The 26331-nt window shown below is 42.0% G+C and overlaps 1 protein-coding gene across 1 annotated transcript in view; it reads right to left on the bottom strand.

The window, feature by feature from the left end:
• The window catches only part of SERGEF (secretion regulating guanine nucleotide exchange factor), a 142391-nt gene extending 116742 nt beyond the window's left edge, over nt 1–25649 (bottom strand). The window contains 8 exon segments of the mRNA XM_084208472.1: nt 14867–15025; nt 18608–18670; nt 18971–19084; nt 20228–20288; nt 21427–21521; nt 23103–23258; nt 23945–24083; nt 25576–25649. Coding sequence (XP_084064598.1) covers nt 14867–15025; nt 18608–18670; nt 18971–19084; nt 20228–20288; nt 21427–21521; nt 23103–23258; nt 23945–24083; nt 25576–25599 — 811 coding nt within the window. The 5' untranslated portion in view covers nt 25600–25649.
• Between the last annotated feature and the right edge of the window lie 682 nt (nt 25650–26331).

The following is a 26331-nucleotide window of genomic DNA, read 5'->3' as shown; positions in this document are numbered from 1 at the left end:
GCACTAGTGTTATCTCCTTGAAGTCTCTGTTTGGTACCCAGGCAAGCTTTGAACTCTTCTTCATAAATACTAGATGAAAGAGTTCATCTAGGCTATCTCAGTTCATGGCTGCATTAATGATTACTTTTCAAATGAACTCTGGATATTCACGCTGAATGCTTAATCTCAGGCTTGAAATATGAAGTTCTATATAAAAAATTCTTAATGCCTCCTTTCACATGAAAATTCACAGGAGCAGGCATTAAAAATTGACATTTAGAGGCTGCGTCTTGCCTCCTCCCTGCTCTACACAGTAGACACTTCTCCCAAATCTACAGATCTCTGCTGTCCTTCAGAAAACCACTGATGTCCTTGACCCATTCTGAGAAACTTCCTCCTCTGCCTAGAAATAGCCTTTGTGCAGGACAACCTAACAGAAAAACATCCATCCATACATCCTAAATTCTTTATTGGCTGAAAAGAGCTTTAATTCAGCAGCTGGAAACCAGGCAACCCACACCTGCAGCCTAGCACCTGCACCTGTGCATGGCTTCAGTACAACACAGGATAATTTGCCCTGACAAAGGTTTAAATGTCCCCCGATCCTTTTAACTCCTTTTAACACAGGAGCTCAGCATACCAGAGCTGTCCACATCTCTTCACACATCATCTTCCCATGCCCTCCTTACAAACTGCTACAACTTCATATAACAGGGCACTCCTGAATTTTTTTCCATATTCATTCATAACAGCTATTAAAAATGTATCACTAAAATACAAATCTATGCACAGTATTGAGGTTATGCCTCATCACGGAAGTTCAAACAAAGCAGCAAAAGCATTTCAGGGCTGACAGCAACAGAAAATGAGAGATATTTCCATTGCCACTTTCAGCCTTCTGCAGTCACAGGCTGCAATACACAGCTGGTTCAGAACAGTCCATAGAGCACCCACACAACAAGCTGCAGTTCACAAGGGTTTCCAAGCACTCTGTGCAGAGATTTAAACCTGCAACAAAAGGCCACAAGTGCCACAGGAAGACAACCAGAAGGGCATCACCAGTCCTCCTGTAACAGCTATGGATTTGCCACTTGGAACTCCCTTACTCATCAAGTGGGCCAAAGATTCCTGCCAGCCTGAGCTACATCAGATGTCCCCAAACCTGGTGATCAAATTTAACCACAGGCATGTGGGTAAGACAAACTGACAAGATTTCACAGCACTACAATCAGAAGCTCATCTGTGATCCAGCAAACAAATGGCTTCTCACTGTGACCCATTCCGATTGCTATTTAAAAAAAAAAAAAAAGAGAGAAAATCATTCTATCTCCTTTCAGAGCCTTCTGGTGATATCAAAATATTGAACACCCAACGACCTGTATGAACACAGGATATAATGGAAAATACTCAGTTAAGCAGGTGAAGCTTTGAGGATGTGTGAGACTCACCAAGAGAAGCCACCAGGACTGTGACAGTCTAGCACAGACTGAAATCCTCAAAGTGCAGAATGGGAGCTCCTTTGGCAACAGTTTACACCAAGAAACTTTGGACCCAAATGGTTTTCTCCCCACTAGGCCACCTGCATTCATTGTGCTTGAACTAATTGTGAAAAGGGAGGTAAACCAGGCTAAGGAATTGATATGGCTGAAAAAAAACCTTGGGAAATGAGAGCTTGGCTACAGCAAACACTGCTGAAGGCAGTGCTGTATTAAGTCAATTTAATATTCCATATGATAGGCTAGGCATAACTTGCCATTTCCATGACATGATAAATTTGTCATGCACGTTTCCAACAGATGCATCTTCACCAGCACTTTGGACATCTTTAAACATCTAAACAGTTTTGATTTTCATTCACTAGAAAACAGCCACACTCCTCCTTTTTTGCTTCCATAGTTACACCAAGTTATGTCTCGAGATGGGCAATGCTCTGTCAATGGCATTATTCACATACTTAACAGCATGCTTCACTGCTTTGAAAGATTGAATAATAACTCTGAATGTGGCCAGTTCCAGGACTTTCCAGATGCCTTGGAAGTCTTTTCTCTGGTTCAGGTTTTCCATGGGACACGCGGCCATTTTTAGAGGAGAGACTGGAAATATAAAGTACCACACAAAGCTCTGAATAAACCAGAGGAAAAATTAAATGTAACAATTTAAATGCATGTGCAGTTGTGTTTGTATTGCTGATATCATACAGATATATCATCCTGGCAGAAAAAAGAAAGTGGGGGGATGTCATGAAATCCATGCAATCATGAAACAAAGCTGGAGAAGGGGGCTGGGGGCAAAGGTGGGATTTTAAAGCACCTATCAGACTTTGCATTTATCCTGCAAGGTGAGAAAATTCCCTCCTTATTTCCCTCCACTCATGATTAGAGAGTCATGACTGCTTCACCAGCTGTGCCCCTGGCTTATTTTAAATTCAAACTATGATACATATCTCACTTTTAGACTTTTAATAGCAGTGCCTTAAAATGCAGATTGCCGGCTAAATTTAGTTACATGATTAAAAACAAATCTAACTCATCTCTACCCAGCAAACAGAACTGCTGCATTCAAGGTTCAATAGAGGACTTAACTCTTCAACTAAAAACAAAGTCCTAACAAAAAGCAGGAAAAAAAAGGAAATTGAAGCACAATTTGGTGAGGTCTCCAAAAAAGCCAGATGCATAAAGCAGTAAGCAGCTATGGAAAACTATCTGCAAAAGCATCCTAGTATATACCATAGGGTTTTTGTTCAGTACTTCTGCAAATAAATTCTGCACTATGCTACTACAGCAGTATGAGTCATACACTTTTACTGACATTCTATATTTATATCTCCATGCCCTTCTGCACTGCTATATACTTTCTTCCATACAGGCCTCTCTAACCTGGAATTTCCTTCCTTCTGCAGCCGAGCATCTCTTCTTCTAACATTCCCCAGAAAACTGAAAAGACAGGCATATCTTTCTGGACACCATTTTGGGAAAACCACACTCTTGAACTATCATAATATGCTGCATGTGCTTCTATCTGTTTCCAATTATTTTCTTGTGTCCGATTTCCTAATTTTTTGTGTGTAAGAAGACTGCTTAGCTGTTTATCCCCTTTGAGGCAAGGCCCAGGTCCTGCTTCATTAGACTTAACACAGTACAGTGCTACAGAAAATCTTATTCAGAGATTACAAATTACAGCAAAGGCATGTTTTCTAGACCCTTTCATGAAAAGCATTCCCTCTAGCTGCAGTGTTGCAAACATTTGGGAATCTGCCTCATTTGGAGAACTCAAGATCCTGCTACTCTCAATATCCCATCGCCATCTGAGCCTCAGAAGGAAGAGCCATGTGCATACAAGAGATAAACAAAGGGAAGGTAATTAAGTTCCCAGGGCTAATATTTACCTTGTCAAAAGGCTCAAGGGCGTGCTGTGGAAAGGCAGCCACAGAAAAAGCAAAAGAAAGGCTCTGGAATGGCAGCGTGAAGGAGAGCTGAGCTTTTTCACTGTTGGCCACAAGATGCATTCCCAATAATCAGAGACCAGTTGCACAAGAGATTTCACTAGATAACAAGCCTCAGACAGAAATACAGAAATAAAGTGTTAGAAGAGCAGCCCTTGGATTTGCTAAGTGGCTTGAACTTCCTCAGTCACTGCAGAAGCAGCCGAGTTCTACATCCCATGGAGTTCAACCCTAACTATGTGCTATTCTTAAGGAATAAAGTACAAAGTAGAGAACAGTGCCACAAACCCAACAATGGCACCTCCAGAGCCTCCCAGGAGATCACCCGCCTTGTTCAGAGTCAGAATCATTACAAGAGCAACTACAATTGACTAAGACAGAGTGGGCTGTGCACCTCAAATAATGAGCAGCGTTCCCGCTGACAGGAGGAACAAAACAGTCTAAAAGGGGATGGGAAGGAAAATTCATACCCTTTGAAGTCAAGAGATGAATAATGAGCAATAAGGTGATGTATTCTCTCTGGAATATCATCCCAATTTCTCCCACCACCCACAAGAAAGTTTAAGAGTTGGATAAGGGGGTGGAGGAAGAAATAAAAGCACAACACAAGATTCCACCTGGGTATGGCAAGATTCTTAACATCAAGGAAACTGCAGGGAGAGAGTGGACAAAGGTGTAAATGGTTGCATTATTGTCAAAGCATCCAAATGCCACTTATGCCCTAAAAAAATTCCATCTTTTACAAGGGGACACAACCCAGCTAGCAGAGTTCCTTTCGACTCCTGATTTCTTGTGTCTGTCTCTTACCATTGTGGGATGTTTTCAGCATTTCAGAGCCACAGGCACAGAGCAAGTCTAAAAATTTACAAACATTATAGACATGTTACTAATGAATGCAATGCAAGCCTGTCCTGTAAAAGGATCTGAAATTCCCAACCAAGAGGGAATGATGTTGCCTTATGTTGCACAAGGCAACGGCGACCTGGTTCTATGGAGCAGCACGGTGATTCATTCTGCTCAGAATCACTCGGGCCAGAGACATACGCTACATCAATATGATGGACGGTCAAAGGCGTTTATTGTCTTTTAACATGGGGTTATATAGGTTTGGGGGTCTAAATTACGTCACCTAAGGGTCTCTTATTACCTTTTATGGTTAGTAAGGAGTGGGACTTTGCCAGAGTTAGTGGAAAGTTACTGGAATGGGGAGGGTCGCATTCTTTGGCTTATCTCTTATCTTAGGGGGTTGGGGGGAATGGGATTCCTGAGCTTTCCGTGACAATCGCGTGATCTTCCGTCCGCCTTGCCCTGACTTGCTACAGAATGATGCTAGTGAGATTTACTTCTGATGCTTATCCGGTGAAGCAACATCTGTCCACAATTACATCCATACAGATACCTCTGTATCTGCTTGCAGTGCCAGCACATCTATGTTTAAGGTTTACCTAGATGTGTGTATATGAGCAGGGTTGTAATGTAAGTATTGATAGTAGTAGGCTATGCAGCCTGTTATTAACATGGGCTTAGGTTTTAAAGTGAGAAGGGAGAAATAAAAGAACTTTTCTCATTAGGAGTAAGGAGGGGACCAAAATGAAGAACCAAAAGCTCCTGTTTTTTCAATACCTTCTTTTCTCTGATGTTACAATGGATATTGATCAAAAGAAGCTGTACCCTTCTATTCATGCTTCACACAATTCAGTGAGATAGGGCAGTTTCTAAAGAAACCATGAGTTTTCTCCTGTGCTAAAACAGCTTTTCATGAACTTTGTTTGAACACTGCTCTGGTGAACTAGAGGAATTTTAAATAACTACCCAGATTTTTCAATCACACACAGCAGAAGTTTGTTGTATTTCAACTATCAGCTTTTACCAGTGTGCATGGCCACAGCATTTTGGAGTTTCTATGGCATTGTGCGTCCTGTTTCTCTCTGGCAAAGTGAACAAGCAAGAGGAGACAAAACAGGATTTAACACCCTCCTTTGGCTGCGTGACTTGTCAGGATGATTCTCCAACCCACATGAATATCTAGTAATCCACACTGCCACCCCTGTATTGTCCCCACAGCCTGACCTTCACTTCTGGATGTTTTAGTGTCCATTTGTCCTCAGTGAACAGCTTCAGCTCCAGGCACATGTGTCATTAGCAGGCACAAGCCTAAAATGTGTGTACAGGCAAATTCCTACAAAATACCCATCAGCTACAAGATCCAAAATTCAAGATGAGAAATGCCAAACTGATTTTCAGTTTGCTTTCTATTTTGGGATGGAAAGAACAAGAAGGAAAACATTCTCCTTAAGGACTTTCTGTATGTATATTTTGGGCGGCTCTGTAAAGGTAAATTTTTGAAAATTCTAGAAAAGTAAAATTTCCTATACTCACAATAAAAAGATCTTAGCAAAAGTGACATAAAGCACTGTCCTTGAATAGATCGTTGACTGCACAGTGTTTTTTAGATTTTTTCTTTTCGTTAGATACAGAGTAAAACAGAGAATGAGTCACCTAAGGAAATCCCACCCCTCCTAGGGTTTTTCTCCTGCATGAATCAGATGCTAATACCTTCTATTCCTCCACATCTTTGTCCCCCAAAAATAAACCATTGTGATTATTTTATTATTACCTACTGTGGGCCCCATAATACTGGATAGAGAAGAAAGCAAACCTGAACCACACAGGCTCTTAAATCCAGCAGAACATCCCAAAAACCTGAAGTGTATCCTAAAGCAATATAGAAAATGTAACTCCCCTTCATCTGCAGAGTTCAATCTCAGCTCTTTGGAATCCATACACAATATATGTAGCTACCCTGAGAGACAATGAAGTCCAAATAGAACTACAAAAAAAGAGGGAGTTCACCCTCAGTTTCAACCACCACACCACAAGCTGTGATTCCTCACAACTGCGATACTTTAAAAGCCACATACTCTTGGCAGCTCTCATCATACTACCCAAGAAGTATCAGAGCCATTCTACAAGACTACAGACTCATTCTTGAAAATTTCCAGCTGTTCATAGATCTCCTGTATCCTACAGTACCTTACATCAAATTATTTATTTCAAAATTACTTCAAGGTAATCATGAAAGGAACAATCTATGTAGGCTTTATAGATATTTTTTCTGTTTGTGTCTAGGTATTTAAGAATAAAAAATTGTTCCTGAAAAGTAGTTTTTCAGAAGTATTCAACTGCCACTCAGCTCTTAAAAAGCCCACTACCTATGTTTTAATAGTAAGACTCATTAAACCTGAATAATTAATTACTAAACAAGAAATGTCATTTAAAGATTATGAAAACAAGTATTTAATGGCCTTAAAATACTACTAAGGCTAAATAAGATCAATGCACTTACATGCATAGATGGTGCTCACATAGACAGCTGCTTCCAGAAGCTGAGCTTAGAAATGCTTAGCTTAGTAAATGCCTAGCTTTAAATGAAGTTATTTGAAAATGCAGTAGCCACTTATCTTCTCAAACACCAATAAAACTAAGAGGGCCAAGTGCATATACCTTGTCCTTGGCAATCAGTTACCATGCACATAACTTCAACTATCATGTAATGATTGGTTCCAGCTTCTTATTCCATACCAAGTGAGTGCAAAGCACTTCTACCTTTCTACGGATTCCAACTTTCTCAGACCATGTTATATCCACTTTGCACAACTGCAGAAATTCTGAAGTGCAAATTCTCACTGTTTGTTGTTTGGTTCACATCACACTAAGAGCTTTGAGTTGCCAAAGTTTCAATCAATCCCATCATCCTTTTACTACATGCAAACTATGTCATATGATATGACAACACCCAAAATGAAATTGTAATTTTTTTTGTCCCCCACTCAGATCTCCCAGCTAGAAGAGGGTGTAGGGAAGAACCCCCAACCCAGTTCTTCCAGTCCATGCTCTTTTTGCTGGATAAGAGGCCTAATACAGAAGCATCATTGTGGATAGCTGCTGGGACCCACAGCATATGAGAGCCTTGAAGCTGAACTAAAGGCTGAGAGGCAAAAAAAGGAGGTGAGTTATAGAGTATCTGGCCCAGTCTGTCATAGCAGCACACAACAGTGGTCTTGTGAGTCCTGCATTTGGATCTCTCTCTATTAATACCTATGAATATGGAACTTGGAAGCAGCTTATGACAGAGGTTAAGAAACAGTGGATTTTCTCTTGCCTTTACCTTTGCTTCTTTTCAGCTTCAAATAGGTGAATTGGCAGAGACCCAAGTACAATGTGAATGACTTCACTATGGTTCAGGAGAAAAGGTTTGACATATAACAAAACAGAAACAGTCAATCAGAAGAGCAAGTGGCTTAGATAGTGCCAGCAGTTCCAGCTGCAAGTAGTGAGAAGAACTAAAAAGACAGGGACACTTATGGCCAAACTATTCATAATTTAAGGAAATTTGTATCAGCTTTGTGCCCGGGTTCCACAATAGCTGTGAGAGGGGTGGTGTTTTCAATGCAATTATCATCATTACTTTTGTAAGAGTTTAATTTGCTTTAAGAGAAAAAGGATTAAAAAAAATAAACCCCCAAGGAATAGCTCAGAGCCAACAAGGTGCCCTTCTCAGCCCTGTGACAAAACTACAGCTCCTCTTGCACAGTTGCTCTGGTGCTGGAGGATACTGAAAACAGAACAAACACCATATTTACGGATTTCCTGCACACAAGCACATACTTATTAATGTATCTGACCTTGTTTATTACATTTGCTAAACAGATGGCTAGCCATAAACTGCAGCAATCCAACCACAGAAACCAAAGGAAAAAAAAAAAAAGGAAAATTAGGGAAAGTAATTAATTCCTTATCTCACCCACTAATGACTTGAACAAAATCTATACCAGATCCACATTTTAAAGCTATAATTTTTAAAGATGAAAATTCTGTGAAATTGGGACAGTTACATTATTTAAGTCCATAACAATCACTGTTCTCCTAGTAAAAGAGAAGATATGATACACACAAAAAAAAAAAAAAAAAAAAGGGAGGGAGAAATTCAGTGTAATAGTCCCTCTTTCCACACATGTGGCCTAAAGCCTCACAATATAATGCTGAATGATGACTGAGTCGTTTTCCAAACTCGTACAATCATGGAGTACTTAGTAAAACACATCTGGACAGGACCAAGCAAGTGTGAATCACAGAACCATAGAATCATTAAAGTTGGAAAAGAACTCTAAGATCATCAGGTCCAACTGTCAACCCAGCACCAAAGCCATGTTCACTGAAACATGTCCTCACATGCCATATCCACAGGTTTTTGAATACTTCCAGGGTGCTGACTCCAGCACCTCCCTGGGCAGCCTGTTCCAAGGAAGGAACAGGCCCTCCCATGAGAGGAAGCCATAGCCAGAAGACCCAAGACAGATCCAGCAGAAGCTCCAAGACAGACCAGCCTTACCTACCTTACCCTCCCCTTCTGCTCTGGGGAGGGCACTCTGTGGGCTGCCCCATTCGTCAGAGGAGGAGAACAGACTGGAAAATTTTTGATAGTTGTTTTCCTTCTGTTAAGCTCATTTTTACTCATGAACTAAATTTAACAAAAATCCATTTAAATACTACTCTTCCCAGGCCATCTGAATCTCCATGTGCCAGTGCAATGTCACAGCTCACAAAGGGAATTTCAAATATGGAGGTAAGTTTCTCAATGAGTTTTACAATGAGTACCTTCAATCACACTTAGTGACAGTTTAGCATCTTCCTGACAACCCTTCTTTTCACACAGAAATGATATAAGATGGCATGCACATCTTACTGTATTTATTTGCATCTTATTTACTGTACAACTGGAAGTTCCGAGCAACATGGAGAGGTGAAAGAGGGCCCGTGACTAAAAAAAACAACTCAATTACTCAAAGATGATGTTAGGAAGATTCTGTGACAAATTTTTGCATATAAACAACTTGATAATAACCTTTCAGAACATACCTTCAGCTCCCATTGGACCAAACTTCCTCTTCAGAGACCAAACCGCTGAATGAATTTCTTCAAGTCTTTTATCAAAACCATGTAGAAGTAACTCCCAGCAGGGAACAGCAAGAACAGGAGTGAAGAATCACAATGCAAACACACAAACACACACACACACTCTCTTAACTTTTTAAGTTTAAAAATAAAGCCAAGTAATGATGCCAGCCCATGAAACCAAAGAAAAATGCCAAAATCTTCTACATATTTACAGCTATCTAGAAGTAAAACTTTAAAATAATCACTGTGGAAGTTGAAACACCAATGAGATGAACATGTGACAGAACAAGGAGACAGCTCCGAAGACAACACAGAAAACAAGGAAATTTCCATATGCATCTAGAATCTCTCATCCTGTTATTGCACGCTAAATTTCCCATTGTTCCCAGTGTTCATGTCTGAATTTTGGTCCCCAAGTTTGAGCATTTCTTTCCCTCCTATTGCCATGCTCTACACTTTATAATCAAATGCAGGAATTTCAAGATAGGCTCTGAAGCTTCAAAATTTACCCCCAAGCAGGTGGACAAAGGCTTTTATTTTTTGAACACTCATTTCTTGAACTCAAGTTCTGCTTCAAAGGGGTACCTATCAGTCAGGAGGGTTTTATTAAGCTATTTTTTAGTATTTAACCTGTATTCCCAAAACCCATCCTTCCAATGAAATGCAGCTCCCTCATGTAGGGCTCCAGTCTCCAGCTCTTGGCTGCTGAGTCTAAACAGAGACAAGCATTAAAACAAAAAAATATATATGAGATATATATATATATATACATACAGACAAATTAGTATTTGCTGTCCTAGGGAGCTGCTGAAAAATTCAAGGCAGAGAAAGTTTGCTTTCCAGAGGAATGCTGCAGAGCCTGGATTCAAGAGCAAACTGGAAAGGACCTCTAGTGGGCTGAGGCTGTGCTGCTCGGGTGCCAGACACGTCCTTCCCCTTCACCTCCCTGCAGCTGCACAACTTGCCAGCAAAGCCCAGCAGCTTTACCTTGTGACTGCCACCAGAAAAGGCAGCTAGAGGTGCAACTACAGCCCCTGTGAAAGGCTGAAATGCTAAAGGTTAATGACTCAAACAGGATCATTAGAAATGTCCTCTCATTCTGCTCTCGGTGCTTGGAGGGACGTTCTGTCATTTGCTTCAGAAAAAACAGGAGATGGTTTCTATTTTACTGCGTAGGTCACTAACATGTCAGACCCCTTCAGAGTGGTTTTATGTGGCCTAAATGACATGACATCAAGGGACATTCAAAGATGCACAAATTCAGATGCTCATTTGGAATGAGGATTTAGAATATTATTCAGACTATGTCACAGCATTTTGTTCTTTCAAGTTATTTTAGCTGTAGGCAGTTTTGCACAGGCAGCAGAAACACTATTTTAACAGCATTTTTGAAGTAACTTCTTGAGTGAAAGAGCTTGGAATTCTTTATCTGAGCTCAAAAAAACCATAACTTCATGTGACACAATGTGACAAATAGATTAGGGAATGTATTCAGGAGAATATACAGATAATAAACCAGGCCAGATTAAGGAAAGTTATTTATTAGGCATCCCAGTTAAAAATAAAATATCTTGTTTTACATGGAAGTTGATGATTCACCTCAAAGTCTTGAAAATACCTCTTTTGCTATATTTAGGTTTGCCTTCAAGTCAGACTGGTTCTATCATTCCCCAAAGTAGACTAATTCACATCTTCAACATTACAGGCCACAGCTTAGCTCTCTTTTAAATGACCTAAGCAATAACCTCCCTTTCAGCAGTTACCCTCAAAGTGTTTGTATTAACTTGAGAGGGACCACAAATTAAAGCTGACATTGTTAAGGAGAGCAATGCAAGACAGCTGCTCATTATTCAAAAATAGCATCACCTACACTGCAGTGGTGCTCCTTGTGCCATTAAGCAGAGTGCTGGGCACTGGTACGTGGAGTCCAAGGCCACAAGAATGCACCTGGTTCTGTCTTTCACATGGAGCAGCAACAGCACTGCCCTGCCATCAATGAAAAGCATTCCTGAGAGTCACTTGAACCAAGCATTCACACAAAAAATAGAAAATAAACCAAAGACACCAGCAAGTTCATCATCATCATCAGAGACCTGATCAAAGAGCAACCAGGGCTTCTCAACCTTCATCTTTTTGGACCAACCATCATCAACTAGGACCACCTCTACTATCAGAATAATATAACTTACTTTGAAAGAGCACTGGTGATGGCATGAAGTCTAACTGTGCTTCCCTCCTCTGTAGGAAAGAGTAATCAAGGCAGGAAAAGAAAGCACTCATCTGTCTTGAAGGGTTCTGTGAGTTATTATACAGTAGGAGTGTGTACAGTGGAAATAGCCCCAAAAGATACCTCTACAATAAAAAGAATTAGGAATTGAAGCTGATGAGGACCAGTTAAAGGTCAGGATTAAAAACATAACATCTTGTGAAAATACTCCTTAACACCTTTAAGTCAAGGAATTAATTTCTCAGGAATTAATGTCTTAATTCCAAACTGCTTTACAATATAAACAACAGCAAATGAAAAAAAGAGTTAATCAAACTCTATAAAGAAATTACAGGAAACCTCTGCTGAATGAGGTAGAACATAGGATATGAAAGAGATGCAGGTACTAAAGTGATTTCAGATGCAATTAAAATCCCTTGTAAAGAGAGAATGGGGAAGAAATTAAAATGAGTTCTGCGTTTTGCTTTATGTTACAGTACAAAATTTTGCCAGCAGCATGAAGGAAAAACAAAGCAAGTCTTAAAACAGGCCAGCTTACATAAGAGGGAAAGACAGAAGACAAAAATATTTATGCTGTGTTCCTTTTTTCTGATAACAAACTTGATAACTTGCTTGGACTCACTTTAAAATTGTCAAATCACTGCAACCATGAAACTGGCAACTATTCCTCCAGATGGCTGCTTTTAACAACATCACTCTCATGTACTTTTCACTCATCCATTAGTTCTGCAACCAAGGACTGCTCACCTGGCAGATAAAGATTAAAATGTCATTTTGAAATGGCAGAATTTGTGAATTTATGCATTGTGTGTCCAGTGTTTATCCACCCAGTTCCTTCCTGTGTCTTTCCAATGAGAAGAGTTTTTAGTTACTGCCAAGACAGCTGCAATAACAAGTTTTTCATTATTACTACTCTGTCCAGGATTAATGTACTTGGAAAAAAAAATTCAAACAGAATTCTGAGTATTTGTAACAGCCTCTTAAAATTCAACTACCTTCTGTGGCAAACACTACATGAGAATTCAGGTACAGTAACAAACTTTAAATATTTTGCATTGCGGTGGATTAACTAGAAAAATCTTACTCATTCTTTCATGCAGCAAAATCCCTGTACACTGCAATGTCTTTCCAAAGTATGTTTTTACCTTCCACAATGAGCAGAGAAGCATCATACTACAATATCCCTTCCTTCCATTTTCCTGTGTCAAAAAATCTCTCTATTTTGCTTCCTTTCCACTAATTGGGGAACTCCCCAGAGTAAAGCAAGCAGGAAATTATTGTATCAGTATCTCTAAAGTGAAGTGCATGCAGGCCTAGGTATTTACAAGACAATCCACTGGAGGGCAGGATGAAAATTACATATAAATATTTAAATTTATTAATAAATTATTAACAGTTTTAATCATTTAAGTCAATAAAGTAATACTTTAGTGTTTATCTTTATCTTGTCCTTTCTAAAATTTCTATTGTACATATATTACAGTTTGCATATTACAGCATTATATGTCTATAATTTATAAATAAATAAGTGTAAATATATTGGAGGCTGCATGCTCAAAAAAAAACTTTAGTGATCCATAACATTTGGGGATCATTGGTTTATGACTTCAGCACCAGGAAATTGAAGCAACATTTCCTCCTTTGCTAGAAGGAAGTAAAAATACTGGTGGGAAGAACTGCATGCAGGGGACGGCTCTCAAGTGGGCTGCATTTCTCAGTTATTCAGCTGCAAGTTTAATGCAGCAAATGATTTTCCAGAAAGAGTTAAGTGCTCCAGCTCACAGTATATCTAGTAGCTGAACAACCCTTGAAATTCCCATGGGATCCTGATTGGTGTCTGGAGGCTGCCAAAGGCCATTCAAAATCTTATTCCAGATGATTTACGTTCAGGTCCATTGCTTTTCAAAGACATTTAAAATTCTAAATACATAAAATACAGTTTCAGCAATAACTTGTGCCACTGCATCACTTGGCCAGTTTTCTAATGCAGATGTAGAAAGTCAGCCTATTTTTATATAAATTCTTTTTAAACATTCACCAGCAAAACAGCCCTGCTAGTCCCTTGACACATTTCTTGTTGCTGTATAAAAACACCCGCTGAAATACTCCATGTCTGTAACACCCACAGGTAAGTATCAAGTAACTGAAACACTGAAGTTACTAAAACTCTGGGGAAATTTTATTTAGTAGGTATGCTCTATTAAGAAATAGTGAAGGAAAGCAAACCAAGTTGTCAAGACTCACTCTTTAAAAATCAGGTTATCATGACTAATGGCTTCCTTCTACCATTTCTGTTCCAGTGAGGATGACATCAAGCACTTAATTCAAGAACTACAGATTTTGAGATAAATTCTTTCACTCCACCTGAAAAGTTTCCAAGCAGCTCATAGCACTGATTGCAGCTTTCAAATTTTCAGTATAGCATCCTCTAAAAATCAGAGTTCAGACATTTCTTATAAATAGCTAAAAGAACAGCTGATGTAGATTTTTTTTACACACTTCTCTCACATACTTTGATATCAAACAATGAATGCTATAAAACAGAAAACAACCAGTTTGTTTCTCCAGTCACACATCACAGCTCTGCCTGCTTCTTTTCCTCTATGGAAGACTTCCACCCTCTTGTTAGCCTTAACTATGGCACCACACACTGTGCAGCAGGAGAAGCAAAGAACACAACCACAAAATGGCTTCAGATGCCTGTCTTGCCTTTCCATCTCATCTACCTTTCCCTCCTGCCTTTGTGCTTCACACTTGGATGAGCATCAGCTCAACCATCCCTTTACACACGAATGTCACTGTTACATAACCTTCCTCTCCTGTCCTCCTAGGTAAGGATCTAACCCCACAGCCCTCCACAAGTGGCAGCTTTCACACTGTCCTCATCAGAAAGATTTCCAGGAAAGTGCAGCTTCAACATCAAACCTGCCTTCTGCCTTTGTTTTCATCTTCAGGGAATGCTCTTCAAGTGTAACGAGGCCTCTTTTTACCTGTCTTTTCCAAGTATTTTCTGCCAGCTTATTTTAGTTTACTGATTTTCTTATGAATAAATTCTTTTCTTTACCCTTAATGCCCTACTAAAAGAGCAGCCAAAGGATTTCTGTCCTCATCATTTTTCAAAAGAGAACCGAACTTGGGTGACACTGCAACACAGTGTGTCCAGCCACTATCAGTGAGAAAGAACACTGCTTGCCTGAAACAAAGACAGCTTACAATCTGCTCTTGGGGTGCCATATGTTACTGCTTTTTAAATATCCTACCTGTCCGTGCCACCAGGTGGGTCCAGCCACTCCAAACTGCTCCAATCCTTTCATGTGAGAAACACTGAGGGTCAATCTTCTTGGGCTCAGCAAGAAAGGTGTTCCTGCTCACCAGCTGCCCGTGTTTGTTGCTGCCCCAGACATACAGATGTCCTTCATCTACAACAGACAGAGAAGTAAAATCTGTTGAAAGGTTACAGATTTAATACCATCAGATACAGTCTCAGTTCAGTGATGCTGAGGAAAGAACATTTAATTCCATTTATGTTCTCACTGTATGCTTTTTCCTACCATTTTTGTCCATTGTAACTGGGTTATCAGAAATATTTGCAAGGGCCTTAACAACACAGCCTATTTTCTGAGGGCTACACAGACTCCCTGAAGCAGTGAGGGCTCTCTCAGGTCAAACAGCCTAGATGTTTATAACAAAGACTAATTTTTATTAAAAAACTAACCCCAGTAGTCAACTTCTCTGAGTAAAAGAAAATCAAAGCATCTTGGAGACATTCACTGAGCAGTCCCTCTCTGTCCAGCCTGTCCTTGCAGACCAGCTATTATTTCCACTCCAAAGCTTTGATTACATCCAGTAAATAACTTTCTGGACTGCAGCAAATAATTCAAAGCCTGGCTGGCTGCTCTTGCTCTGCTTTACAGTCTCCCAGCCTCTCTACAAGAGCCAGACTCACAGCTCTGCTCATACCAATTCTGCCTCCTTCAGCTTCAACAAATTTAGTAAATCCCCCAAAGCAAGGACAGTCCAGTGCTCCTTGGCTCACCTTGCACAGTCACTTCCTAAAGGAATTGGACATGCAGCTCTGAACATACAACTGAAGCAGGCACCAGCCATCACAAGGCAAAATTAAAATATTATTGCGCCTCAAAATCACACCAGATGACAGCTGAGAAACTTTTTTAAGTGGTCACTTGCCTTCCACGGCTCTTTTCTAAAACAAGCATTTGTTCAAATGCACACTCCAGGATTCCAAGCAGGAATAAATCTTTTTACAGAAATACCCACAATCCTTTACATCAATGGAAGCTGGAGTTGCTCACAGCCTAACAACCAATGGACACTGACACAGTGACTGCTCAGATGAGTCCTTCTGCAGACATGACATATCATTAGCTCCATCTTTTCAGGACAAAACCATTCTTCCCAGCTCCTAGGCCTCCACAGTAAAAAAAAAAAAAAAAAATCCACAAAAACCACTTAACAACACGAGCTGTCAGGCCTCCCTGAAGCATTTGCCAGCCTGCACAAGCTGGAAGTGAAAGAAATAAATCTTGCACACCTGATGTTGCACATTACTGTGGGCCCAGAAAGACTGGAAGCCATGTAAGTTCCAACAAGGAATTGTTTGGAACACACCTCCACAACACTCAAGGCATCAGGATCTCTCAGGCCAGCACTGAACTCATTACAAGCACCATGTCAGAAGTAAATTTTTCAGACGGAAAAGAAGAAAAATAAAAAACTAAAACTTAGGTTACAGTATATTTAATAACCTCAGTTTGGTAACAGCAACAGAGTAAGCCATGACAATTCCTCTATACTACTGCTGGTGAAAAATTGGCAAGGAGTGGGAGGAGAAGCCAGTACTGACAGTCATCTGCAGGACTTCCCATGTTCCTCTTTAAAACAACACAACTGAAATAAAAAGGAAAAACAAGTCAAGCAATTGTGATGCTGTTGAGTTAGGGATGGAATGAATGACTTTAGTTATTAGAAGGTGAAATGGAATTCTTTCTTAGGAAGAAGTTGATTTTTATATGTTGATTTGCTAAGCTGATACTTGATTGGTTTTAAAGTGAAAACTTTTCACATTATTGGTGAATTATGAATGGTATACTTTGGTGAACTATATTTATAAATAATGGTTACAGAAAGAGAAATAATAATTGTTTGAATTTTTTTTAAGTTTCTTATAGCTTCTACACAGCTTCCCAGGATTTTCCTGGGAAAACTGTGTTTCTCTCTGTTTGGAGGATATGTAATTACTACACAATTGTTTTGTTCAAATATCCAAATACTCCACTAAATTGATAAATTCCTTCCCAGCATGAAGTACACACACCTGGAGTGGAAAAGAAAAAAAAAAGAGGTGACAGAAACACAAAGAAAAACCCTGTGGCCATTCATGCTCCACATTGACATACATTGGCTCTGTCACCTCCTTTTACAGAAGGTTTGTTTGCTTTATCCTGGGAAAAGTCATATGCTCAACTCTTATCTCATCTCTTGAGTAGGTCTGAGCAAAAACTTAGACACTAGACTTAGACCCATATTCTCACCCCTGGAGGGTTCAGTTTGGATACCAGTAGACTCTACAATCCTTTTTTCCCAGGAACCCCCACCCATGTCTGTAACAACCCACATCAACAGTTGTGTCCCAAACCTGCCTGGCTGCAGGTATTTGATATCCCACCAGCAGGTGACTCATGGAACAGAGGCAAAGAAAACTGCACCACAGCATTCCTAGAAAAAAGGGCCCATTTAAATACAACACTCTGCAGCAGCATCTTTATTATATCAAGCATCTTTAAAATACAAAATATTTAAATAATAACTATCTTGCAGGATGAAGGACAGTAGCAGTGTCACATTCTAAAGGTATTTGGCATTTATTTTTTCAATCTTGGTCCTCCTGCTGCCAAATAGACCGCTCTCTTAAATAAAAAGCAAAAGCATGAAAGAATAATCTGCTCACTGTCTAACTAGAGACTGCCAATTATCTAAAGTAGATTTTATTTGTTCTTACAGTTTGTCTTCACTAATCTTGCATAGACTTTGCATCTCTGAATTCAATACAATTTACATCTTGGAACATCTCCCCATACAACTAAATCTCTGTAGATCTGCAGAAGCAAATACTCCAGTGTTCCTTTAATGATGACAGAGGTACCAGATGGCTGCAGATTTGCTAAGAACTTGTTCCTGTGAAGTTTGGCAAAGACTTGTCTTCATAAGGTTCAATATATTTTACACACTTCAAAACTGTAAGATTACAGCATGAAAGCTATTCTGTTTCCCCTTCTCCCAGTCTGTCAAAATAAAAAGAAAGCTTTATTAGACTTTCATTACTGGATACTCAGTACTCCAGCATGGGAGCACTGCCTAAGGATCAAAGAACAAAGGGCAGACATTATGGAAGTGCCTAAGCAATTAAAGCAGCTTCCTATTTTTCAAATAAGCTTTGTGCTCTTACACCAGAGGTCTGCACACTGTCACAGGGGAGCCCAAGACACCTCAGACAGCTCCAGGCCTGCACACAGCCCTGCACTGCCCCATGCCGAGGCACCAGCTGACACTGCTGGGGCTACCCTGCTTCTGCTGCCTTTGCTGGCACAACCACCCAGCACACCTCTTCTCCCTGGGCAAAGGGCTGCATTGCTTCCAGCAGCAGCCAGCTAGCCAAGAGGGCATCCTGCTGCAGCTCCAGAGACTTACAAATCCTTTCAGAGTTTCTAGCCATTAAGAGCCCAGACCCTGAATGACATAAGGGCTAAGGCCCCACCTGACCCCAAGAAAAACGCAAGAAACTACTCAGAGAACTTGAAACATGAATCCAGCTCTTAAAACAAAGGGAAAGTTCTCAGAGTGCAAAACTATTACAGAACAATTACCAGCACTAACTAGGCCAGATCAAATTTCACCAGTTTTACCAAAACCGACAGCATTTGAAAATCAAGAGCCCTTTGAAGGGTGAGATGAGGGCTTTCACCTGTGTGCCTGAAGCCTACCTGTGAGGGACACCGAATGACAGGAGCCTGCAGCAACTGCCTTCACTTTCACATCTGCCAGGCCTGGAAAAAACGTGGCAGCATAAAATTTCTACAGCAGGCATCAATTCACACACAAACATGCATCCAAGTGTAACAGGATGGTGATGACTTCTGTAACAAAAGGCTCTGCCTTTGGGCCACACACATGGCAGGACTCTCATTTTCCCCACAGAACATGACTTTCTGTGACCATTCTATCCCTCAGGTACTCCACTCCATGTTTACAGTACCACGTGGCTTTGTAAAAAGGAAGATATGTACCACTCCAAATTATATTTCTGCTCTATCCACCCACACAAAGGAAGCAGATTCCTGGGTTACCTGCCACTTCACAGGGCTCCTTTGCTGTCAGGAACAGAGGGAGTGCTTTTCCTTGGCTTGCACGCTTTGCCTGAGATGCCATCCCAGTCCCCCACTGCAGCACCGAACCGCTGTCTTTTCAGAGTAAACACAAATAAAAGAGATTAAAACACATCAGCTACCAACCAAAATCACCTCACACATTAATGAACAGTCATTCATTCAAATCATTTTCACTGATTAAATTACAATTAAATTACACTTTAAAAGACCTCTATGCCAAAAACCATTCAGATAGCCCTGGTGAAGCCATCAAGCAACAAACAGCTGTACTCTCAGTATACAGGTAAGAAAACTAAGAAGGTGGGAAGCTATTGGAGACTCAGTAACAGAAATCCCCTGGTGGCAGTACCTCAGGAACAGGTACAAAGTTCTTGTACTTTCTCTTCCCTTTCCCCCTCCTGATGCCAAATTGTGCAGTGCAGCATAGGGAATCCCAATTCCCATGTTATACAAGCACCAGAGATCCCACTGGCCTTCCAGGCATCTCCTATGCACCTTCAGCTCCACTACCTGGAATCCATACTGTAGTTCACATAAAACTAAACCAGCTATAGTTGGTTTTTCCTCAGTTTTAACACAACCATGCCAAAAGGAAGGGTCTGATTCCTACTGTTACACCATGAACAAACTCAGAGTCTCTAATAACTGCAGGAGAAATATTTAGTTTCATTCTTGTGATTTTTCCAGGTGTCAATTTATATTTCATCATTTAAAAAGCCACAATTTATGTGCAGTTCCATTTTGAAGCATCTTATACAAACTGAAGTTACTTTGCATACTATAATGAGTTCCAATCCTAAGATACTTTGAGCAGAAATCCTCCTTCCTGAAAAAAAAGCTCCTTTTATGTTTTGTTTCAGAATAAGAAAAAAGAAATCAGTATGTTTTCCATCCATCAGAAAATTAACTTGTTAATAAACCATAATTCTGAACTCTTGGTCAAAGAACTTCCCCATGACATCCCAGGAAGATGGTTCTAGAATGTTTATTATTCATGTTAATTTGTCCCAAAATCTCACAGTCCATGACTTTGATGTCTATTTTTCCCTGTGATAGTTAAAATAAATAGTAGATTAGTTAAATTTCATCCTCTTTTCCTCCCCCTCCTCCTCCAAGCCATTAAAATCCCACTTAATTTGTTACTGAAAAGATTATTTATCTTTTCAGATAAATTTTCAGATTATTTTAAAAATATTAAAATTGTGACATACTTACCTGTAGCAGCAAGGGCATGTCTCAGTCCTGCAGCAACACTCACCACCTTCTCTTTGAGAGACTAGGCAAATCAAAGAAAATTTTTATTTAGTTGCTTTTTGCATTTAATGCCTCTAAAAACAAAAAATGCCAATCAGAAATGAAACACAAAGAAAACAGTGCTCTCAACTCCAGCCTGCATGTCCCAATACATATCAACATTTTGTATCACAAAGTAAGTACATTTTGACCAATATCTTATTGGGATGTTAGTGGGAACATCTTCAAGAAATAAAAAAATAAATCAGCAAAGCAACTAGTTTCACATCATGGCAATAAATAACACAACAGTCAAAATATTCACATGAAAGACGAAACGGTGGCCATACAAAAATGTTTACTTCTTAAATATAACTCAGTGTTCCTCAAGAATTACACCAAAACCTCCACAGTAAACACTAATGATAGGCATACTATGGTGCATTAAGCTATTCAGTCTTGCCAACTTACTGATGGAACTTTTGTTTTCCACTGGAGAAAAACGTGAAATCTTCCCTCCACAGCAACAGATCTCAGGAATCACGTAGAAGTTTCCCTCTTCTGTTACCTCCCATCCTATCTTGTCTTGCTCTTACAGGGTTTTGCAAACCCTCTGGATATCTATCCTTGGTGGAAAAGCAGGTGCATTTAAAATAGGTGGCATCAAGCCCAAGTATTTAAGGGATACCAACCAAAAGAGCAAATACTCAGCGTGAATAGTTTGTATGGTGGGGGATGAGAGAGATTCACATCAGCCCTGTCAATACCACCAAATTTTAAGGCACCATTCTGCAATGGATGCTCTCAGGAAACATCAAGGGCACAGAAACGTCAAGTGAACTAACTCCTACTCACTAGAGGTCACCTAAGGGATGCCCTCCTTCTCCTACATTAAAAAAAGCAACAAAGGAATATCTGGCATGAGCCATGAGGCTAAATAATTTCTTGTCTGAGAAGTCAAAGAATCAACTTTCTGTTATAAGGGGGAAACCTCTTCATACAGCAAGAAAATCAGCCTCAGTACTCCAATTCACCTTGGGCCTTTACTTTGTAAGCTCATTTGTAGCAGATAGGCACTACAAAAAATTAGTTGAAGGATCTGGCTTAAAGCCCATTGAGGTCAGATGAATTCTGTAAGCCGCTGGAAGCAACATAAAGCACAATACCTTCTAAATCTTTACCTCAATCTTTTGTGGAATCAAGCACAGGCCTGAAATTTGAGGAAGTCCCAGCTGTCCAAAAGAGTTTGACCCACAGGACAGCACAAGGCCAGATCCTGCAAAAAATGAAGTGTTAGAGCAGAATCAATAAAGCCAGGAGCAATAGTGCTGTAACATTATAACAAGCACAATAACACAGCCAAGTAGCTCAAGAAATGACTTAACACATCCCTTTACAAAGCCCCTGAGGCCAAAGGCTTCTGGTCTTACACACCATGTCCAGAAAAGGTCTCAAGTTCACTGGGACACAAGGAACAGAGGGTGATTTAGCTTGCAAAGCTTAAAACCTGTGAGTGCCAGCACACAGAATCCTAGGACAGTTTGGGCTGGCAGGGACCTAAAGATCATCCAGCTCCAACCCCTGCCATAGGCAGGAACATCTTCCACTATCCCAGGCTGCTCAGAGCCCCATCCAACCTGGCTGTGAACACTGCCAGGGATGGGGCATGCACAGCTTCTCAGGCAACCTGTGCCAGTGCCACACCACCCTCCCAGTACAGAGATTCTTCCTAATAACTAATGTAAACCTGTCCTTTTTCAGTTTAAAGCCTTTCCCCTTTGTCCTATCACCACAAACCCCAGTAAAAAGCTCCTCTGCAGCTTTCCTGTGGCTCCTTTAGGGTTCTGAAAGGTCATTCCTATCACAGATGTCCCAGGGCAGGTGCAGCCTTTAGTTTATGATGGGGCTGTGCTGCTTGGTGACCCCAATGCACCATACAATCCAAGGCAGTATAATTACAGGGGTGGTAGTTCCTTTGCTAAATCTATGTCTGATGTGCAAAATACAGAATACCATGGCCTCAGTTATGCCATTTTAATCAAAGTAGGTAGTACCTTACTATTCAATCTGCTCCACTGATGTCAGAGAGATTTATCATGTGGATGGGACTAGTCAAGGTACTACTAAGATTGATTATGGATGTCACAACTGGGTACTTGATAATGAGCTGCAAACAAGTTCTGAATCCATTACTCTTAGAGAATTTTAGAATGTGATCATCAGTAGCATTTACTATAAAGTGGAAGCCATCTTTCAAATATGTCATGTTTCAGAGAATGACTAAATCCTGAATTCATTGCTAAACCAAATTCCATATAAGGTTAAGAGAATTTGTCCAGGGTTAGGACCTCTCAGCCTTTCCTCATAGGAGAGGTGCCCCCATCCCTCTGATCATCTCTGTGGCCTCCTCTGGGCTCACCCCAGCAGGTCCCTGTCCTTCCTGTGCTGGACCCAGAGCTGATGCAGCCCTGCAGGTGGGGTCTGAGCAGAGCAGAGGGGCAGGATCCCCTCCCTGCCCTGCTGCCCACGGGGCTCTGGGTGCAGCCCAGGACACGTCTGGCTCTCTGGGCTGGGAGTGCCATGGCTGGGGCATGTGCAGCCTCTCCCCCACAGCACCCCAAGCCCTCCTGGGCAGGGCTGCTCTGGATCTGTTCATCCCCAGCCTGTGCTGGTACCAGGGCCTGACCTGGCCCAGCTGCAGCCCCAGCACTTGGTTTGTTGAATTTCCTGAGGTTCCCATGGGCCTCTTCTCAAACTTGCCCAGGTCCCTCACATCACACAAGCAATAGCATTGTGGAACTTCCAGCATGTTCTCTACATCAAGGTATTTCCTCAGTTCTTAGAAAGAAAGATTTACCTACTAATATGATTGTAAAATCCCAGCCACATGCAACTTGTTTTACACAAAAGCCAGACAGGGCAGTGCACAAAGTAAAATGCAGCACATCCTCTGTGTGATTCAGTCCCAGCTGCCCATCTTTGTTGTGGCCACAGACAAAGAGCTGTCCTGCACCTGGAAGAAAAAAAACCAAACAAACTGTGTTTCATTTCACAGACTAAAAAGAGAAACCTACATCTGTGAGATCCTGTGACAAAAAAGGACAGTGATTATGTGTCACTTCAGGCACTGCAATCAAGTAAAATGATTAAGAGAAACAGTTGTTTCTGATGCATCAGAAATATCTCTGAATAACTACAGCTGTGGAGAGCTGGGTCTGTCAAGGGACACAATCCATATGGTGAGACAGGCACCTCTCACACCAGGATGCTTTTTTTAACATGTTCACATCTGTCTGTATTCCTTCTTTACATAATTATCTGTGACATACAGCACAACCTTTCAAGGGCCAGATGTTATGTCCTGGGCCTTACCTTACCACTTCTTAAGTCTGAATAACCTCTGATTCCTCCTTCCCACGCCCCATCCTCCATACAGAAAATCTGGTGGTGTTGTACAAAAGAAACAGCTGAAGAAACAGTCCTCACACAGCCACGAAGTACCCACGCAATATATGAGCAACGGGAATTTCCCCCATTTCCCCAAATGTTAACTGGGAAGAGAGGAAGCTGTTTTGCAGCTAAGGATTGTACTTGCTCAGAAACAGCAGCCACAGAGAGGTGGCAGCACTGAACCAAGAGGGAAACACACAAAAAAAGTGATTAAAAGCCAAACACCCCGTGCAAGAGCAGTGTTTTTACCAGTGATAACTGCAGAATGTCCCCCTCCACCAGCAATGCTTGCAATGTCTTGACACGTGCAGGAAACATCTTTCAGGGCCTGAGGAACCAGCATATCCTCTTTATGACCAAGACCAAGTTGTCCATAGCTGTTTGCACCCTTCAAAAGCACACAGAAAAATAACACTTTTTTTGAAAGTTAACAAAAGTAGCACACATACACTCCCAGGGACATACAAGCATATTTGGGATATGCCACGGGTTAACCTGCTCCTAAAAATCCCCTGATTTGACACAGGATTCTCAGGATTACAGACCAGGACTGTCCTAACTTTGCTGTCATTAAAGGTGTCTCTGCAGCCCCAGTATTTCAAAAAGCATACTGGAATACAACCTGTTAAAACTTCAGCTGCAGACTCACAGTTAATAAGGAGGAAAACCTTTCTATCAGGATGATTATCACATTATTATTTTAATGCCAACGATGCCCACTCATCACTAAGGTCTTAATCATGTCACTGCTTTCTGGCAGGCTACTTCCAAAATGAGAAGAGAAAGACATTTTTTTGGAACCTAAACAAGTAAAGCAGAAACATTAACTAAACTAAACATTAACTAAACATTTTAAATGAAAGAGGTCCAAATGAAAATATACCAATTACAGGTAGTATAAATATATAGGTACAAAACTATTGCTACAAAACCCACCGTAGAAAGCAGCAATTGTCAACATGGTAACGAGTCAGGGAATTTCTTGGTCAATTTCAGCTCTGCGTCCAACTGTTCAACTTTCATTCACAAAAAAGGGGATACCATCCCCTTCCCCACCCCACACACTGCAGCAACAGCAACACTCCAAACCCACAATGCTCACAGCTGGTTATCTCCGGAAAATCCTATCCCTGCCTCACCTGTGCACCCACCTGCTCTCAATTTATCCTCCCGCGAAAGATGCAAGGTGAATGTTAAGAGGCCGCATTCAGCATTAACCCCTTTGTGCCCACACGAACAGAGGCACTTGGCACAGAACCACCGGGCTGCTCGGCCGGCCCAGAGCCAGCAGGTGGGGGAGATGGGAGCGGAGCTGCACAGGCTCGCCAGGCCGGTGCCCCACAGGCACGCCAGGCCGGTGTCTCACACAAGCGGCTGCCCCACAGGCTCGCCAGGCCGGCGCCCCACAGGCACTGCCGGAGATACGCGCTTTAGAGCGCGGTACTACTGAACAGCAACAATTCTTTTCAAAAGATGTCTCACAGCCTCCCGTTTCAGCCTGTAACTCGCCATGAATTTTCAAGCCTTCGAAGCTAGGCAAGCCGCGATGAGGTGCAGAGGGGCTGGGATCCATACGGGGCATCCCACCGCCAGCCTCACTCCAGCCGCCCAGCCCGGCGGGCCAGCCCCGGCCCGGCCCCGCGGGGCAAATGGGGCCGAGCAGCGTGAGGGACGCGCGGCACGGCTCCGCACCGGCCGTGCCCGCCAGGTGACAGCGCGGCGTGGTTTCCCTGCGGAGCGGAGACACCGCGGCCCCGCTGCCCCGGGCCGAGCGCCGCAGCATCCCGGCAGGGCGAGCAGCGGCCCCGCCACCCTCCCGCCTCCCGGGCAGCAGGAGAGCCCGGCCCCGGGACCCCGGGCCGTGCCGAAGGCCCACTCACCCAGGCGAACAGCCGGGGCTCCATGGGATGGGGCCGGCGGCTCCCGGCGCTTCCCGCCGCCCGCGGGCCGGGCAGGAAGGGGCGGGCACGGGGCGGGATCACGGGCGGGCAGTGCCCCAACCGCACCGGGAAACGCCGACCCCGAGCGAGCGCTTCGTGTTTGCCCGGAAAATCCACAAACGCCAGAGGCTTATGTCCAAAACAGGAGACAACCGCAACTTTATGCGAATAGAGGGAGAGAGCCCACTGGGGCATGCACCTGTGGGATTCTTCCCCCTCGTTTCAGAGGGCGCACCCTCCTCTTATCCTAATTCCCGGCCACATGTTGCCCTCTTCCTTTCCCCGCTGGCCGAGGCGCTAGGAAGGCACAGCCGTTCCGAACCGCCTTCCATGTATCCCACCTTGAACCTCCTGTTCTGCCCCGAAGTTCAGAAGTTGAGGCTTGTGCAGACCCGTGTCCGTGTTAGGAGCCAAGTTCCCTGGGCTCTGCAACAAACCCGCTGCCCAAAGGCAGGAGAGACAGTGGTGACATTTCAATGACACCACACCTTCGCCCACCAAATTGTTTGTAAAGACGAGGGTTTTCCTCCCATGTTTATTGCTACGGTGCCGAAGTAAAGGGCTTTAGTGGTTCTGATAATTATCAGCAACTCCTTTATTTCGTTGACATTTAAGCCTGCACAATGGTTTAAAGTACTTAAATTATCATGGTTTTACCGAAGGTTTGGGTGGGCGAAGCTAAACATACGCGTTGTT

Source organism: Fringilla coelebs, assembly GCF_963513975.1.
Source record: "Fringilla coelebs genome assembly, chromosome: 6".
NCBI lineage: Eukaryota > Metazoa > Chordata > Aves > Passeriformes > Fringillidae > Fringilla > Fringilla coelebs.
The sequence above is the reverse complement of the archived record's forward strand: the minus strand, read 5'-3'. Positions and strand labels throughout refer to the sequence as shown.